Source organism: Panicum virgatum, chromosome 9K, assembly GCF_016808335.1.
Source record: "Panicum virgatum strain AP13 chromosome 9K, P.virgatum_v5, whole genome shotgun sequence".
NCBI lineage: Eukaryota > Viridiplantae > Streptophyta > Magnoliopsida > Poales > Poaceae > Panicum > Panicum virgatum.
The window spans coordinates 23,751,152-23,767,472 of record NC_053144.1 but is presented as its reverse complement, the minus strand read 5'-3'; the positions used below and the strand labels follow the sequence as shown (position 1 = coordinate 23,767,472).

Here is a 16,321-nt window from a genome sequence, read left to right as displayed (position 1 = left end):
ACATACAATTAACACCAAATGAACAGACCTTCCAGGGCATGAGAAACATCACTATTTGAAGTCGTGATTGTAGCAAATAAACGGAAGCTCTCAGCAACTTCCACAGCCTGCATTAAACATTCCATGACTGGTAAGAACCGCAAGTATAGGTGCGCCCATGATAATTTAAATAGGCATTTTCCAAATACAAATAGAAAAGGCACTCTGCAACACCAAAACACATCATACCTCTGCATGACCAACTGAAAAGGCACTCGAACCTTCCAGCAAAGGTAGTAAGATTGATTGCACATCACTGGGTGCCTTGTCTATGTCTTCAAACACAATCCAAAACCCTTTGGCAATGGCCTACTTGTCATAAGATGAAAAGGGCATCAATATGTATAAAAATGCATCCAACATGATTAGAAGAACTCTACTCTGATACAGACCTGTGTAAACGAACCAGGAGACCATTTGAATTCACCAGGTTTCTCTGTGCAAACATAACTTCCTATTAAGGTCCTACCATCCATTTGCTCATCCATGTGGATAAAAAGTACTGCATCAGAGCTTGGGGTCAGCACATAGTGTAAATATGCTTAGATGATTAACAGTGCAATCAAAAATGACTATGAATACGCATCGAAGATTAACATGGATGAGAAAGTGGTTCCAAAAACAGTGACGATAAGCAATAAGCTTACAGTGGATAATGAAAGATGAAACTCAGTAATATGATTTTTTGTGAAAAGCTGCAAACCATGGGCTAACTTATTAAATGGCAGAATTTAGCAGAAACTTCACCCACAGGAAGACAAATATTGTGAGGGGGCTACTTGGAAGTGCACTGATTTAAAAAGGTAACCATACCTAACTCAGAGGACTTCCATGTAGACAATTTAATATGAACTAACAGTGAGGTTAACAATCCAGCCAACCTTTTTTCTTCTGCTATAGGACCTACTGAAGATGATGTCATCATCTAACACTAACAGACCCATAATTTTTTTCCTCTATTGACAAGTGCAACACATGCAAATAAACAGAGTGTCTTCTGTACAAGTACATACTAAAATCTGGCTGGACATGCTCATGTATGAGGCAAATTTAAGTTCAGAAACTAGTAAACAACAGTGTCTTACTGTGCTTCACCGCACAATTAAACAGAACAAAATTATATGCAACAGATCTTATTCTTATGAGGCCATATCCTTTAATACATATAAATATGTGACCCTAAACCCTATCAGTTGGATAATCTTCAGAGTAACTAGCATAAATCTTCATAAACAGACAGATACCTCGATTTCCACCTATCCGGGCCAGCTTATTAATGAGTGCAGTTTTCCCAGCACCAACAGGACCATAGAGAAGTACAGGCCACTTCTGGCTAACTGCCATCAAAGCTACCTCATAACTCTTTCTTAAAGTGGCAGTAAGCACAAATGGGCTAACACAGAAAACAATCACAAGTAAGTGTACAATACGAATAGTCGAATACTGAGAGAAACATGAAAGAATGGGAAAATGAGGGGAATTGCTCACACCATTCATAAATCCCAATGCTACGATCACTGCCTGTTGCAATCTCTGGCCAATCTGACAAACAATCAGCCAAAGTAGTAAGCCCATCCACAGTACTTTTTGAATTCCCATCTCCATTTTGAAGGTACAAAGAGGCTTTCTCTAAGGAAGTATCAATGCAGAACTCTTTCCATCTAAAAGCATAACAAGTTATTATCAAAGTATTGTTGTGCTCTCCATACAAAAGAAACAACAGCAAAAGAAAGAGAAAGTAAGAAGAAACCTCAGGAAACATTTAAATGCTTCATCAGCTCCCAAACCAAAACTTTCAATGGCCATATCACTTGCTTTCAGAACTACCATAAGAATTTGTATTGTGCACCATCTCAAGTCCGATCCAACACTATCGGGTGAGTTGTCAACTAAACTATAATCAGCAGTACTATATACAAGGTCTAAAAAGCAAGACCAGTCCCATTGTTCACAAAATACTCTGGGCTCCAGTTGTAGAAACCGATATGATACTCGTGTGGCGTCAAGAAATAAATGTAGTTCCTGAAATAATCAAGATAAATCACATCATCACAATGTAAAACAACAAATTTAATACATCAACAGAGATTGTTCGATATGGCCACTCAAAAGTGCAAGTCAAGATAACATAGTCAAATGATGAGCAGGTAAAAATAGGGAAATAACGGTTTGCAAAAAAAACGTGGGTTTTCTTTCAACCTGTGGTATTGCTCAGGAGCTATCATCAGATCATTTTCCCATGCTCCAGGATCCATACTAGTAAGAAATTACTTCGTTTCATGCCCCCATTAACTTAATTCAGACCTGTCCCTATCTACTCAAACCTACCAGGGTCTCCCTCACTCTCCATCTATTTCCTCACCTCCACAATTCCCTCTTCCAGCCAATCAATGAATCAAACAATAGCGGCGTGCACAAGAAAAAAAGCAAAACAATCTGAATGCTAACTTAATTGAAGTCAGCATGAAACATGAATAATAAATAAGTGCTCAACCAACTCCAAGGTCAGAAGGAGTAAGTGTGCTTCTAGTACATAAATGTGCAGGAGTCCCTGCCATGGAAGGATTATTCAAGTACTTGCATTTGTTTAACAGCATAATTTACTAGAAAGAAAAGCAGAAAACTGACTGTGCTGAAATAAAAGGGAGTTTTGGAAGAACACATGCATGATTGATGCAACATAAAATAGGAAACATCCCTGCATCACTCATTCCTCAAAATGGCAAATTGACAAGTTTGAATAGTAACGGTAAAAAACACAAACAAAACAAAGTGTAGAAAGAGTCCTCTGACTCGAGATGAAGTCACTGGAAAGAGCAAAAGTGACACTACTTAGCATGTTGCTGGGAGAGCATAGAAGCATCAGTTAGAGCGCCCCACCTAGCCAACTCGACCATAAAACCCAGGTGTTATAGTGGGAGGGGTGGGGGCTTTTATCCTCAGTCCAACATTCCCCCTACGGCGTGCGAGCCCGGCGTAGCCCGCAGCAGGTTCTAGTGCCCGGCGTAGCCCGCAGCAGGTCTCAGCACACGAGAGACGCAGGGGAAATCGCGCAGCGGAAATTGCGTGGCCGGGAGGGATCGAACCCAGGACCTCGGCTCTGGTACCAAGTTAGAGCGCCCCACATAGCCAACCCGACCATAAAACCCAGGTGTTATAGTGGGAGGGGTGGGAGCTTTTATCCTCAGTCCAACAGCATCAATTGACCTTATGCAGGAATCCATATGTTTATGAAGATATACCTTGTTCTTTTTTGCTTTTGTGTGTGCAGATATCTTGGTGGGCAGGTTTAGGATAAGCATTAATAACTATTGAATTCTGAAGTAGTAGTAAGTTACAGAGCAATTAGGTGAATCGTATAGTGGAGAAGAAGTGACACAGCCATGTATTGGGCACATGTGAATAAGTAGTACCTTGGAAGAAATTTGCGACGGGAAACTTGCAGATAGAAGCCTTTGGAATGGTGGTGGAGAAAACTTGAAATAGCTCAACACAGATCTGCCACAAAAGATACTGGTAAGCTAATTGTATGCCATAAAGCTCCAAACCAAACGTGTGTTCCTGTACATTAGCATAGTTGGCAGCGGGCACACGTGAATTTCAAGCATATAGGTCAGATAAAAATAGATTTTAGTTCTGCCAGAAAATTACAGCATCTATGAAAACAGCGACCCTTTAAATCAAAAATCTGTTAGTCATGTTTGGAAAAGATCCTTCTAGGGAAAACATGATTCCACAGATGCCGGATGCACGGACTTAGAGGGGGGTCAATTTAGCCATCCTAGTCCAGCAATATTGCCCTCGTAAAGCAAGCTTGAAAGACAACAACCCAAAGTTTATTCTTCTTATGCCATTTTGTGATGGCTAGTGTTTGATTTTTAGTACTACTCCCTCCATTCCAAATTGTAGTTTGGATTTTCTAGATACATAGTTTTTACATGTATCTAGACATAGCGTATACCTAGGTGCATAGCAAAAGATATGTACCTAGAAAAGCCAAAACGACCTATAATTTGGGAGGAGGGAGTAACTTAGTGTTAGCAGTAATCCTTGTGTCAGTTATTTATCTAACTAGAGTTAGTTTACTCAGGTTAGTGTAGGGTCTTTTTCTGTCTTTCCTTAGGCAGCAAGTCTAGTTTCATTAGGGAGTAAATTTGGTTTAGGCTTGGGCTGCAAGCTTGAGTAAGCAAGCCACTAGGGCTATTGTATAGAGTTCCATTTCAGCTATAAATAAGAAGCAAAGGGGAAGCCAGCTGTAGCTTACAGCAGCTCAAAACAAGTCTCTCCTATCAGCTCTTGTAGTCTCCAAATCAGCAAGCAACACCTCATCGAATAGTTGCTACTCCAACACTTAGAACTCCAAAAGGATACATTAAGTAATAAACACGGTAAGTTGTTCTGTCGGAAACTGCTACCCATAGAACACTGTCTTTGTTGTTATAGCTGAAAGGAATTCCAAAATACACTTTGGGTTCAACAGACTGAAATGGTATGGTTGTTCTTATAGGACACAGAGAAACTTTACAGAATGGATTTTTTGTCCCTAAACCAGGCTTGGGAGGTTTACGCTAGGGTCAGGGTGGTCACCACTCAACACATGCTGACCAGAGTCATTAAAATAGGCAGGTTGCAGTAGCCGCAGCCCAACAGGACAACTATCTCTATAACATCAGCTGTAAGAACTGGCCTAAACAAGTTAAGCCTGAGCAAGTTGAACCACCACGTGCACAACAGTTGTGTCGTAGAGCCTAACATGAGAGTGCATCCTTCAGGCCTCGCAACAACTCCAGCCAAGGGCAGAACAGATAGTTACCAAACATTCTCTGACCTGTCTCAGCAGGATATACTACTTTCACGGGAGATGTAGCATACAGTAACAATGACAAACTGGGGTGTCGTGGAGCTGAATGAAATAGTTAAATTGTCTTTGAGCAATAACCACAAAACTACAATTCCATAGAACCAAATCCGCACAGTGTTTCTATGCAATGTGAAAGACCAAACAATCCAACATGGCAGAGATGAACTTGCAAACAGAACTCAAATTCAAAAAGAATTGCCAGCTTTTCTGCATCATTGAGACTACAGGAAATCAATTCAAATCGAATACGGTTGTGGAGGTGACAACATTTTCATGGTTCAGTCTGCTAAGCCAAATTAAACATTGTACAGCAAGCGGTTTTCAGTATTTTCTGCATGATACCAACAGATTATCAATGCTTTGTGCCTAGAAGAAAGCTAGTTGTTGTGGTCAATTGAGCATACAAAAAAAATGGCGAGTCTGATTTTGCACCGAACTACAAGCTAAGGAACAAGTCAATTGCACTCTCCGAAATTTAGTACTGTCAAATTGTGAGGACGAACAAGCAGAAAAGTGGCAAGGACGGGACCATCAGTCACTTTACCTGAGCAAGTAGGGGGCAATATCGAGAGCGCGCGTTAGCGCGAGGCAAGCGAGCTCGTGAAGCCGCATACCCCTGCCCCTGGAGAGGTAGAACTCGACGACGCGGACGTCCCCCTCCCCGGCCTCCTCCTCCATGCGGGCGGCGTCATCGGCGCGGAGCGCGTGCGGTCCCACGGCGCGGAGCAGCACGACGGCGCGGTCGACGAGAGCCGGCGCGAGAGGGAGGAAGCACCCGAGCACGGGGACGGTGTAGCGCGGGTGGAGCAGCGGCTCGGCGAGCGCGGCGGCGACGTCGTCGCGGGCGGGGGGCGCGGCGGCGGTGGACGAGGCGAGCGCGTCGAGGCGCGGGTCGGAGCGGAGCGCGGGGTAGCGGACCAGCAGCCGCGCGAGGGCCGCGGCCGCGGAGAAGCTGCCGTCGAGGGACATGGCGCGCGGGGCGGCAGCGACGGGGTGGGGGGCGAAAGAGAAGGAAGGTTTTGGGGGGCGCGTGTATATATCGGGTGGCGGTGGGTTTAGGGTTTTAGGCCGGGCGCGGGGTTGCGGCGGTGCACGGGACGGGGAAAGAGGGAAAAGGAGAGAGACGAATTCGGGCCTGTTCGATTCCAGCCTCCCAGGCGGCCCTTTGCCCGGGCAGCGTCCTCAGGCGTCCGATTTTGAACGCCTGGGGCTGTGATTGCTGCCTGGCCGAGGGGGGGGGGGGGCGGGGGCCTGGCCCCCATGCTCCCGTAACACCATTAGCAAAAGGTGGAAATTGCCTCAGCGATGGTTTGAGGCAACACTATTGGCCCCCTCCAACCACTATTTGGCCCCCCAATGATCCTCCGGTGACGCCCTGGCCACTACAGCAAGCAAACAGTCCCGAAGGGTGTGCTGGTTAGCGCAAGATTTTCGCCAAAGCGTGGCGTCGATTTTCGGCGGTTCGGCGGCCGCCGTGGTTGCGGCGTGGCGGACTCAACCAAACACGTCCGAATAGCCGTGGTGCCCTGGCGTGAATCGGTTGGTTCTGATTTTCTGTATGCCTGACTAGATCTTTCATCCTTCGTTTGAACCGACAAATATGGTGAATGCATTTTACTTTTACATTTTTTCTAGGAAATGAATGTGTTAAGTTTTTCTAAAAAAATCAGTGTGGTGAGCTTTTGATTAAGATAACAGTTACATAACTTCAATGATAAAGCTTAAGGTTCTGTTTAAGATACAGAGCATTTTTTGAGTATTGGATAAATACTATGGTTTTACAAAATACTTTGGTTTTTGAAAGCTCATGGGTGTTTGGATGCAATAAACTTTGTGGTTTTAAAAATAGTAGTACTATCAAAATCATAGTCTTTTTGGAGTTTAAAGACTACACTCCAGACCTTTTTTTTCTAAACCATTGTTTTGCACGTCTTTAGCTTATAAAACTATTGTTTCTTGATAATGTAGTTTTCTACAACCACAACATCCAAACAAAGTCTAATGATTCTTCAACGCAACATACCTGCAGCAAAAATTGGTGGTTCTTTAACCTATTAGTGGCTTTGCTCGCTAATGTATAAGCTATAGAATTAACTTCCCTTAGACAATGGACTTATTTTAAAAAGATGTCTTAAATACAAATATCAGATACATTGGAATGTGGTTGTCGTCGAAAATCTTACATCTTTTGTGGTCTCAACAACTTGTATGCAATCATATTGTACTAATATCTCATTGCGTCTCATATGATTTGCAAATAGAGATTATTATAGCGTGTTATGGCTTCAGTTGTTGCTACATCCAAAGCAAAATCACTAGAATGATTAGATTATGTTAACAGGTTACTATGGTCATCCCTAATTAATATTGGCATTAACTAAAAGAAACTTCCATGTGCTTCAACCAGCAGGTCTTTTTTTCCTAATTTTATTATATGTCAAATATAATTAGCAACTGGAACTTGAATTGGCATTACTGTGTTCGATGATGCCACTATTTTTTTCCTTCTTTCACAAGATAGCATTTTACAACAAAGACATGGGCACCATCATTTAAGGACAAACTCACATACGAATTCATTTCAAACAAGCATTCATGTTTTCAAATGAAAGGCAAGCATAAAAGAAATTTGAACTCGTCATTACCAGAATCTGCATTAGATGATATGGCACACAAATCAAATATATAAAGCCCGAATAAAGACCACAAGACTAAACCAAAACCCTAACCATCTAGCCGAAATCCACCATAAAATCATATATTTGCACCTAATACATTCTCTAGGTCTACCCATCCAACAACGAACCATACTACTAGATAGATATTTTGACTTTGGGTGGGAACTAGTAGATGTGAGAAGGGTGGGGTCCACATGAACACAACTTGGTCCAATCTTAACTATAGTTGAAAAAATATATAATCACATCCACATGTATCAAGTCTTGTATTCCAACAAGATGTGAGCTCAGCAAGGTTTCAAAGTCAACTGGATGTTATGAACTATCTAGAAGAAAAGTAATTGAGTGAGAAGCATAAACGATAGGGAGTGAAAATAAGAATGATACGAAGTGAGATAGAGAGGATGAGGAGGGAGGGGTTTATATATGGGGAGGGGTAGAAAGAGGTAGACAAGGAAGGAGATGAAAAGAAAGCAAAAAGGATATGATGAAAAGTATGATTATATGTGTGAGGTAGATAGAAAAGGGGACAAAGGAAAGATGATTAGTATTGTAGGATGTATCTAAGTCTTCCCTAAATGTGGACTATACATACTGTCTAGTAAGATTATAAGATAATTGTTGATTAAATTGGTTGTTATATCAGACTTGTAGTGTGTAGGGAGAGGGAGAGATGGAGATAGAGTGGGACAGGGAAGGATGTTGAGAGAAGATGAGGGAGGGGGGTTGGAGAGAGGAGCAAAGGGAAAAAAATAAGGGATTGAAAGAAAGGTTTAGGGGGGAAAATATAAGGTAATTGAGAGAAGGATACATGAACAGGGAGCGGGAGCGGGAAAAAGATAGTATTGTAAGAATATATATAGGTTTATCTTGAAGGCCAATTTATACACGTGATGCCCATTAAACTCACCTCAATGAATTATTTATGAGTGATGTTGTCGCATTGACATACCACATGTGCTCGATGTGATAGGGAAAAATAATGCATGATGTTCTATTTTGAATGTTAATATTTTGCATGGCAACTATTTCACATGGTGACATGGAAAATTTTCAATTTTCCACGTGAATGATCATGATTGACAAATATCAACACTAGGAGCCAGTTGGACCCATTATACATTTATATGGATATTTTTTTACACCTTTTTCATTCTTGAAGTATCTCACCAATAATGTGAATACGTGTTATCGCCAGAATTTGACCAGGATTGGTAGGCCAAATGTCAGAAGAAGCCCACGGTAAAGGAGTCCACTTAGCCAGGTTTATATCATAAGTTTGGCCAAATACAATGATAATTAGGCACTCAAGGGTCAAGCTGAGATGGGGTCACGGGCCTAATCCATGTTGAAGCCCAGTCTATTCGCGAGGCTGGTTCGGACTGCAGGAAGAGGCCGCACAAAAATGGACGCCCAGGCCACATATGGACTCCGTTTTGGACGTTCTAGATATGCATGGAAAGCTAAGGAGATAAGCTTTCCAATACAACTGGAATCACGTCCAGATTCGCTCGGAGTTGACGGGAACTGTCGAAATAATAGGACGACCAGAATCTGCCACAATTATACGGCATGTTTCGGCTGATATTTGGAAGCTTCATGAAGATCTGGACCGGTGGAGGAAAGAGTCCAGATCATGTTATCTAATCTTCGAGTCTTTATTGAGTTGTAATCTATCTCTAGTCTTCATTTAGGAAAGAGTTTAGAGGTTGCCTTGCACGGCAAGAAGTCTCCGGACTATAAATATGTACCCTATGACATTCGTAAAAGGAAGAACGTCATCACGTCTCGCAATCAAGAACTCTCGGCGCATCGCCACCCCTAATTATAGGGTTTCATCCAAGTAAGCGTCATGCTGCCCTGATCGCTTCTTGCGATCATGGCAGCATTGTTCTTGCTTTTACCTTGGTATTACTCGTACTGAAGCGTTTTTGATGGCGAGTAATGCTAGTTATCCTGATGTTCATAGCATGGCTTTTAGTAGATCTATTGTGCTTTGTTGCTTATCATCTATGAATATCATGTTGCTTTTCGTGCAATTATGTTTCAATCTTATGCTAGTTCTTGTTGTGTAGAATTAGTTGCACGGAGGCAACACCCTATTTCTTTTCTGTCTAGTAGATCCGATCTGTTACGGTTTGCTCTTGTACATAAGAGTTGGCGTGATATCTTCTAGGTTAGGCCTTGCAAACGGGTTGGATGATCCGGTGATGTATTAGATGCTTTGCCTTAGTCTTGACAGGGAATTGATCCGGGAATCAGCTCTTGCTAGTTCTTAGACCTCTATTTTGGGTTATGGTTTAGTTATTTATTACGTTTATTAGGCCCAATCACGTGTAGGATGTTCCGATCTAGCAGTGAAGCTTTGACCGTCGTGGATTAGATTAATTAGATTTAATCGAAGCAGCTTTACACTCATTTGCTCTATTTATCAATATCCGGATAGATGCAGATCCAATCTGACACTGGGACTCGATCGGCTCTTTAAAGCCGATGCAAGAGTCGTCCCAGGGAGCCGACCACGGCTCGGACCTACGTTTCCACGTGTTTGTGTATGCAGGCAAATCGTTGCAAGCACGTTCGCACCTTACTGATCGGGTATAGGTCAGGTGGCACGCCCGACTTTCTTCGGAATCTCCGGGCGCGTGACAGAATTGCGGGCCGTCGACGAGGGAGCAGTGCCTGCCAGCGCCCCGGCGACCTCCCGGCTCTTCGTGTTGCCTATCGCTGCTCGCCGGTGGGTTTCGACCGACAACAATACGAAATAGATGTTTGTATTAACTTTGTATACTTATAATTAAGATGATTGGAAACAAATAAATATGCCACCTGTATCATATTATGTTATTATTTATTTACTAGTTTTTTAGATTAAAGTCCATCATCCGCCCCTAAATTTGTACTGCAGTGTCATCCCGATCCCTAAACTTGCAAATCGACCATTTAGGTCCTCAAACTTATTCATCTGTGTTATCTCGATCTTCGAACTTATTCGGCTGTGTTATCTCGATCCCTGAACTTAGGAATCACCCGTTTAGGTTCTCAAAATTGTTTGGTTGTGTCATCCCGGTCCCTAAACTTGATTTTGAGTCTCATCTAGATCAAAACAATACGATCTAAAAACTATATATATAAAAAAGAACTTTTTCATATAAATTCGAATGAAGACAACATTTATATCAAAATTGTAGCCGATCTATAACTTTATAGTTCAAAAGTTTCTGAACTAAAACTATTTAGAGCCCCAAATATTGTTATTAGTCTATAGATTTTAAAATTTTAATTAAATATTGGGCCATTAAATGACTTCAAATAAAAAACTTTTTAATTACAAAGTTGTAGACTGTGTCGAGGGGTATAATTTTGACATAAAGTTTATCTCCATTAGAGTTCATATGAAAAAGTTATAAATTAGTTTTTATTATAGAGTTAGATCGCCTATTTTTACCAAGATGAAACAAATTTAAGGACCTAAACGGGTGATTTCTAAGTTTAGAGACCGAGATGACACAATCGAACAAGTTTTAGAACCTAAACGGTCGATTTGTGAGTTTAGAGACTGAGATGATACAGTCGAACAAGTTTATGGACCGGTGATAAACTTTATTTACAGCTATACATCTTCATCATAAGTATTTACTAGATTTGTCTGTAAATATAAATTTCTTATTTACTACTAGGTCTGGACAGCACGTGTCTGCAGTATGGCCCTGTTTGGTTTGTGCTATGCTAGTAATTGTATCAACTTTGACCGCTAATTAGAGGTATTAAATTAAGACAGTTTTCAAAACCAACTTCAGAACCCTACGCTAGGAACCGTGAAGATTCTAATAAGATCTTCGATCGCGTGATTAGAGGATGGTTACTGCAGCATCACTGTAGCCAATCATCGATTAATTACCGTCATTAGATTTGTCACGAAAAATTACACTCATCTCTGAAAAGATTTTGCAAATAGACTTCATTTAGTATTCCATACATACGAGATTCTCTTCTCGGGAATCGTGTGCTAAGGATAACCAAACAAGGCCTATATCTCTCACTAGTGCTGCAGTTTTAAGAAAATGAACGGAAACAAAAAAAAATTCTGGACGAGTTCCAAAAAAACAATAAAAATTGATTATCAGATCAGATATATCGATTAGTGTGCCGGCCGGCCCATGGACCATTGTATTAACCGCGGCAACATGTAAACTCCCCTCACAGCCCGGCCCAGTCTCTTACCTCCCCTCCTCTCTGCGCGCAAAACTCCGGAACTGGAAAGCAAGGGAAGGCCTGGCCCGACCCGGGAACCTCAACTAAACCTCACCTCGCCACCGCCGTGTAGCGCCGCGCCCCCGTCAAGAGTTCGCCGCCGCCGCCCCTCGCCGCCCGCCGCGCCGCCGGCGGCACCTAGCCATGACGACACGCATCGCGCCGGGCGTGGGCGCGAACCTGCTCGGGCAGCACTCGGCAGAGCGCAACCAGGACGCCACCACCTACGTCGGCAACCTCGACCCGCAGGTTAGGGTTCCCGGCTTCCCGCCCCACCTCGCCCCCTCTCGCTACTCCCGCTAGTGCGACCATATAGATCCCCTGCCTTCCCTTCCGAGTGGGATTTCCGTTCCATGCTGTGGTCAGTAGGTCTGTCCTCTGTATCCATGCTGCGGTCAGTAGGGTTGTCCTCCTGCCCCTACTGTTGAAACCGGCCTGAGGCTGGTAGTATCCCTGTATCCGTACTGCCTTGTGTAGATGTAAATCTCAGGCGGTTTCGCACAAGTGTTTTGCTTATAACTCATAGTTGCTTGAGCTGGTTGCTGAATTAGTGGGCTCCACCTCCTTAATCGAAGTTGCCCTCGGCACATCCCTGTTCCCAGGATTGGGTCAGTGGGTGTTAGCGCGCGATTCAACTATGATGGGCTGATGATAGGGTAGTTTTGCAAATTGGGCACATTTTCCGTGGTCTAGTTATCTGTCGTGAAAATTTGAAGCATATTTCTAGACTTCTGATTCTGAATTCTAGATGTACAATATACTGCCTATTTGTGATATCTGAAATTCAGAATGCATATGGTTGTTCCAAGTCATTGTTCAGATTTGACTCTTTTTTTCCTGGCAATGTTGCCTGTAGTTCATGGTTCTATCAGGTATATGTTCCCTGTGTTATCAGTCGGAAATAAGAAGCACGTGAAGTTCTTTATGAGCCTACAGATGATTTTAGCTCCTTTTATTGAAAAATTAAATGCTGGAACTTGTGTTGTGTTTGTGCAGTGTACAGCCATATATTTGTTCTTCAGTTATTCACTATTATTATATGCATGCATCAATGCTGATAGTTCTCTATTATCTGATAGGTTTCTGAGGAGCTACTATGGGAATTGTTTGTCCAAGCGGGCCCTGTTGGTAAGTTTGTTCTTTTTCTTGAAGTGAGAATATTTGAGGCATGTCGTGCTTCTCTCATGCCCTATGATATCATGTGTGACTCTTGTTGTAGCAGTTTCTTTCAGTATCCTTTTGTTAATCGATTTTTCTTTTCATTTTGTGTTCTTATGGTCCATTTTTAGCTGCCTCTTCTCATAGGTTATGGAGTTGAAGCTATAACATCTTATGCCGTCCGAATACATTTGTTTCTGGGTTTGGCTAATGAAGTTTCCTTATCTTCATGTCTAGTTAACGTGTATGTCCCAAAAGACAGAGTTACAAATCTGCACCAGGGATATGGATTTGTAGAATTCAGAAGCGAGGAAGATGCAGATTATGTAAGTTTATGATCATGCAAAGGCATTGTTTACCTTTGATATCCTCTAGCAGTCATACCTTGATCAATTAAACAAGTTATGCATTTACCTAAACTGTTTGCTTCTCATAGGCCATTAAGATTTTGAACATGATCAAACTATACGGAAAGCCCATAAGAGTAAACAAGGTATGTTTCGTTCACTCATTTAATCATTTGACTAGGAGCATTTGAGCATCATTTGAATGTAACATGATTACATTTTCTTGTTCCAGGCTTCCCAGGATAAGAAAAGCTTGGATGTTGGAGCAAATCTTTTTATTGGCAATCTTGATCCAGTAAAACCTTGAATCCTACTTTATTTTATCAGTTGCTCATTTTTTCATCAGTTACTGACTAATGGTTTCCTGTTTCCCTTGTCAACAGGATGTTGATGAGAAGCTCCTCTACGATACCTTCAGTGCATTTGGAGTGATTGTCACTAATCCTAAGGTGACTCAGTTTGCATGGGTTTTAGGGTTTATGTTGTGTACTAATTTATAAATTTCTGCTTATATGAACAATAGCATCTGATTTTGAGGAGCGCTCTTATGTAAATCCCAAGCGGTGAGAGTTATGCTTAGAATATACTAAGGTCACTATACCTAGTTCAGCTACTTTCTAGCAGAACATCAGTATCACTGTTTTTAGTCAATTTCAGATCACTTATTGATTAACAGTTCACCCCAGAGGTTGAGTGAGCTAAAATCATGTGTATCATTATACCTTCTTACGTTGCACATAAATATTTTGCCTATTCTTAGTACCATTCCATGCATGTGTGTTCCTACGTTAGCTCACCCTACCAATTATCCTGAGTCTACAAAATAATAACTCTAAGACGGTTTTAGGAATTTTACTGCTCTTCTGTATACACTTCCTGTTATTTTGTGAAGTCTATTACAGCAACTTACTGGATCTCCCTTTTCTTTTCATGAAGATAATGCGAGACCCTGAAACTGGAAATTCTCGAGGTTTTGGCTTCGTGAGCTATGACTCCTTCGAGTCATCTGATCAAGCTATAGAGGTAATGTTACTATCACTGTAATCTTCTGTGTTTCAACTTTTCTATCATTTATTTTAACCGTTACCTTCTCTTCGGTGTTTTCCAGGCCATGAACAACCAACATTTATGCAACCGGCCAATCACTGTCTCTTATGCTTATAAGAAAGACACAAAGGGAGAGCGCCATGGTACACCAGCAGGTAATATGTTCTGAAATCACAGCTTCTGGCGATCAATGTCTGTTGCTATGTATACTCCAAGTCAAATTTCCATTCTGGATCTGGAAGTGATTTATTTTTATTTTTCAGTAATTCACATCTTTAAGCCTTGAAATTTTAGGTTATAACAAGAATTTAATCTTTTTTTTGCTATTATTATGATTATTGCTGAAACTAGATCCATAGTTTTATATATTAGGTTCCCATTCAGTATCTTACAGTTGAGCAGAAAGCAGATAATATGAATGCTGCAGATTTTAGGAGACTATATCTTTATCTATCATCTATATTTTAGAAGTTATGCTTGCTTTATCTCTTTTGGCCTATATATACCATTGTCGGCTGTCTACATCTGAAATTCTTCAGCTAACCTGGTCAAATCTTTTCAAATATTTTTACAATGCATAGTGATCAAATCTGTCTTTTGCTGTTGACAGAGCGATTGCTGGCAGCAAACAACCCAGGATCTCAGAGGAATAGGCCACACACAATGTTTGCAAGTGGTCCACCAACCCAAGGACTGGCAAATGGCGGTCCACCAGTGCCACGGCCCTATGGCAATGGCACAGTTCCAGGACAGATTCAACACATTCGGCCACCGCCACCAGGACCTGTTGGACAATTCCCTCCTCCGATGCAGATGCACGGGCAGCCTGCTTGGCCTGCTCCTCCACACAGTGCGCCACCCCCCATGGCACAACAGCTCCAGTACAGGCTTCCAGTGAGGCCACCTCCACCAAACATGATGCCTCCTCCGGTTGGCATGGTAAGGCCGCCGCCACCTCCCGCTGGTATGTCTGCACCGCCTATGTGGATGCCACCCCCACCCCCACCACAACAAAGTGGTGGAATGCCCCCGCCCCCCATGTCCATGCCACCACCGCCGCCTCCACCTTCTGGCTAAACACAAACAGGGGAAGGTACCATCCAGTTGGTGCATATGCACGCCGTAGCTGTAGACTGAGGATGTTGTGCTTTGGTATATTGCCATGTAACTTGCAAACACTAGGTGAAGATGAGAATTTAGCTGACAGACATACAAACTCTCGAGGTTAACAGTTATTTGTGGTCTGGCGAAGATGGATGAATTTTTGTGATTATATGTACCATCTTTTTTTTTTGGTCTCTGATGCTGTGCTATGTTTAAATTTTAGAACAGTTACTATCCGTGTTATTTTACTATTGCATTATTGAAGATGGAAATTGGAATTGGCAGCCAAGTCCTTGTTGAATAGTATGATTGTAGCCAACTTTTTGCCTAGTCACGGTTGTGACGCACTGATGGGAGCTAGAGAAGTGCGAAAGGTGGTGCCAGATTGATTCCATGTGTTTGAATTTCTAGTCTTAATCTGATTTAGACCATCTGTGTGCAATTCTGATAGATTCAGATACCATAGATTTTATAGTCGACTTATCAGGGAGCGTTGAAAACTTGAACAAGTGTGTTTGGATGAAACATCATGGCACACTGTTGTACTATAACACTTTAGTTTGTTCCTTGTAAGTAGGGATGTAAATGGTACGGATATTTTCCGACCGTATTCGAATTCGATCCAGTTTGGAAGGGTCTTTATCCATCCGTATCCGATTCTGAGTATCCAATATCCGTAATCGATCCGAATCCGAATGCTCAAAAATTATATTTTTATGATGTCAATATCCATTATAATTTTATCCGACAAAAACTAACACTATCCGTATCCGACTTCGTATTCGAACAAAAATATGAAAACAAATACGATATCAATGATATCCGTCCCTATT

General features: G+C 41.9%; 2 protein-coding genes across 3 annotated transcripts in view; one reads left to right on the top strand and one right to left on the bottom strand.

Annotated features, from left to right (window-relative positions):
* LOC120650876 (midasin-like) overlaps nucleotides 1-5,869 on the bottom strand; it is a 45,609-nt gene extending 39,740 nt beyond the window's left edge. For both annotated transcript variants that reach the window (XM_039928171.1, XM_039928172.1), the window contains exons 1-8: nucleotides 5,445-5,869; nucleotides 3,453-3,537; nucleotides 1,790-2,061; nucleotides 1,530-1,700; nucleotides 1,284-1,432; nucleotides 432-541; nucleotides 229-348; nucleotides 29-107 (exon numbers count right to left, since the gene is read on the bottom strand). In XM_039928171.1, the coding sequence (XP_039784105.1) occupies nucleotides 29-107; nucleotides 229-348; nucleotides 432-541; nucleotides 1,284-1,432; nucleotides 1,530-1,700; nucleotides 1,790-2,061; nucleotides 3,453-3,537; nucleotides 5,445-5,869 (1,411 nt within the window). The remainder of the gene's footprint in view (nucleotides 1-28; nucleotides 108-228; nucleotides 349-431; nucleotides 542-1,283; nucleotides 1,433-1,529; nucleotides 1,701-1,789; nucleotides 2,062-3,452; nucleotides 3,538-5,444) is intronic.
* Nucleotides 5,870-11,856: 5,987 nt separating this feature from the next.
* Nucleotides 11,857-15,684, top strand: LOC120650875 (splicing factor 3B subunit 4-like). The gene is made up of 9 exons (XM_039928170.1): nucleotides 11,857-12,081; nucleotides 12,912-12,960; nucleotides 13,228-13,316; nucleotides 13,427-13,483; nucleotides 13,570-13,632; nucleotides 13,721-13,786; nucleotides 14,274-14,360; nucleotides 14,446-14,539; nucleotides 14,995-15,684. The coding sequence occupies exons 1-9, from the start codon at nucleotides 11,977-11,979 to the stop codon at nucleotides 15,459-15,461; spliced, it is 1,077 nt and encodes a 358-aa protein (XP_039784104.1). The 5' UTR covers nucleotides 11,857-11,976; the 3' UTR covers nucleotides 15,462-15,684.
* Nucleotides 15,685-16,321: the final 637 nt, after the last annotated feature.

What these genes read in the sequence shown, in the direction of transcription:
- LOC120650875 (XM_039928170.1), top strand. Translation starts at nt 11,977, where the DNA reads ATGACGACACGCATCGCGCCGGGCGTGGGCGCGAACCTGCTCGGGCAG. An exon ending in TCGGCAACCTCGACCCGCAG is followed by an intron (nt 12,082 to 12,911) that starts GTTAGGGTTCCC and finishes ATTATCTGATAG; the next exon opens with GTTTCTGAGGAGCTACTATG. An exon ending in TGATTGTCACTAATCCTAAG is followed by an intron (nt 13,787 to 14,273) that starts GTGACTCAGTTT and finishes CTTTTCATGAAG; the next exon opens with ATAATGCGAGACCCTGAAAC.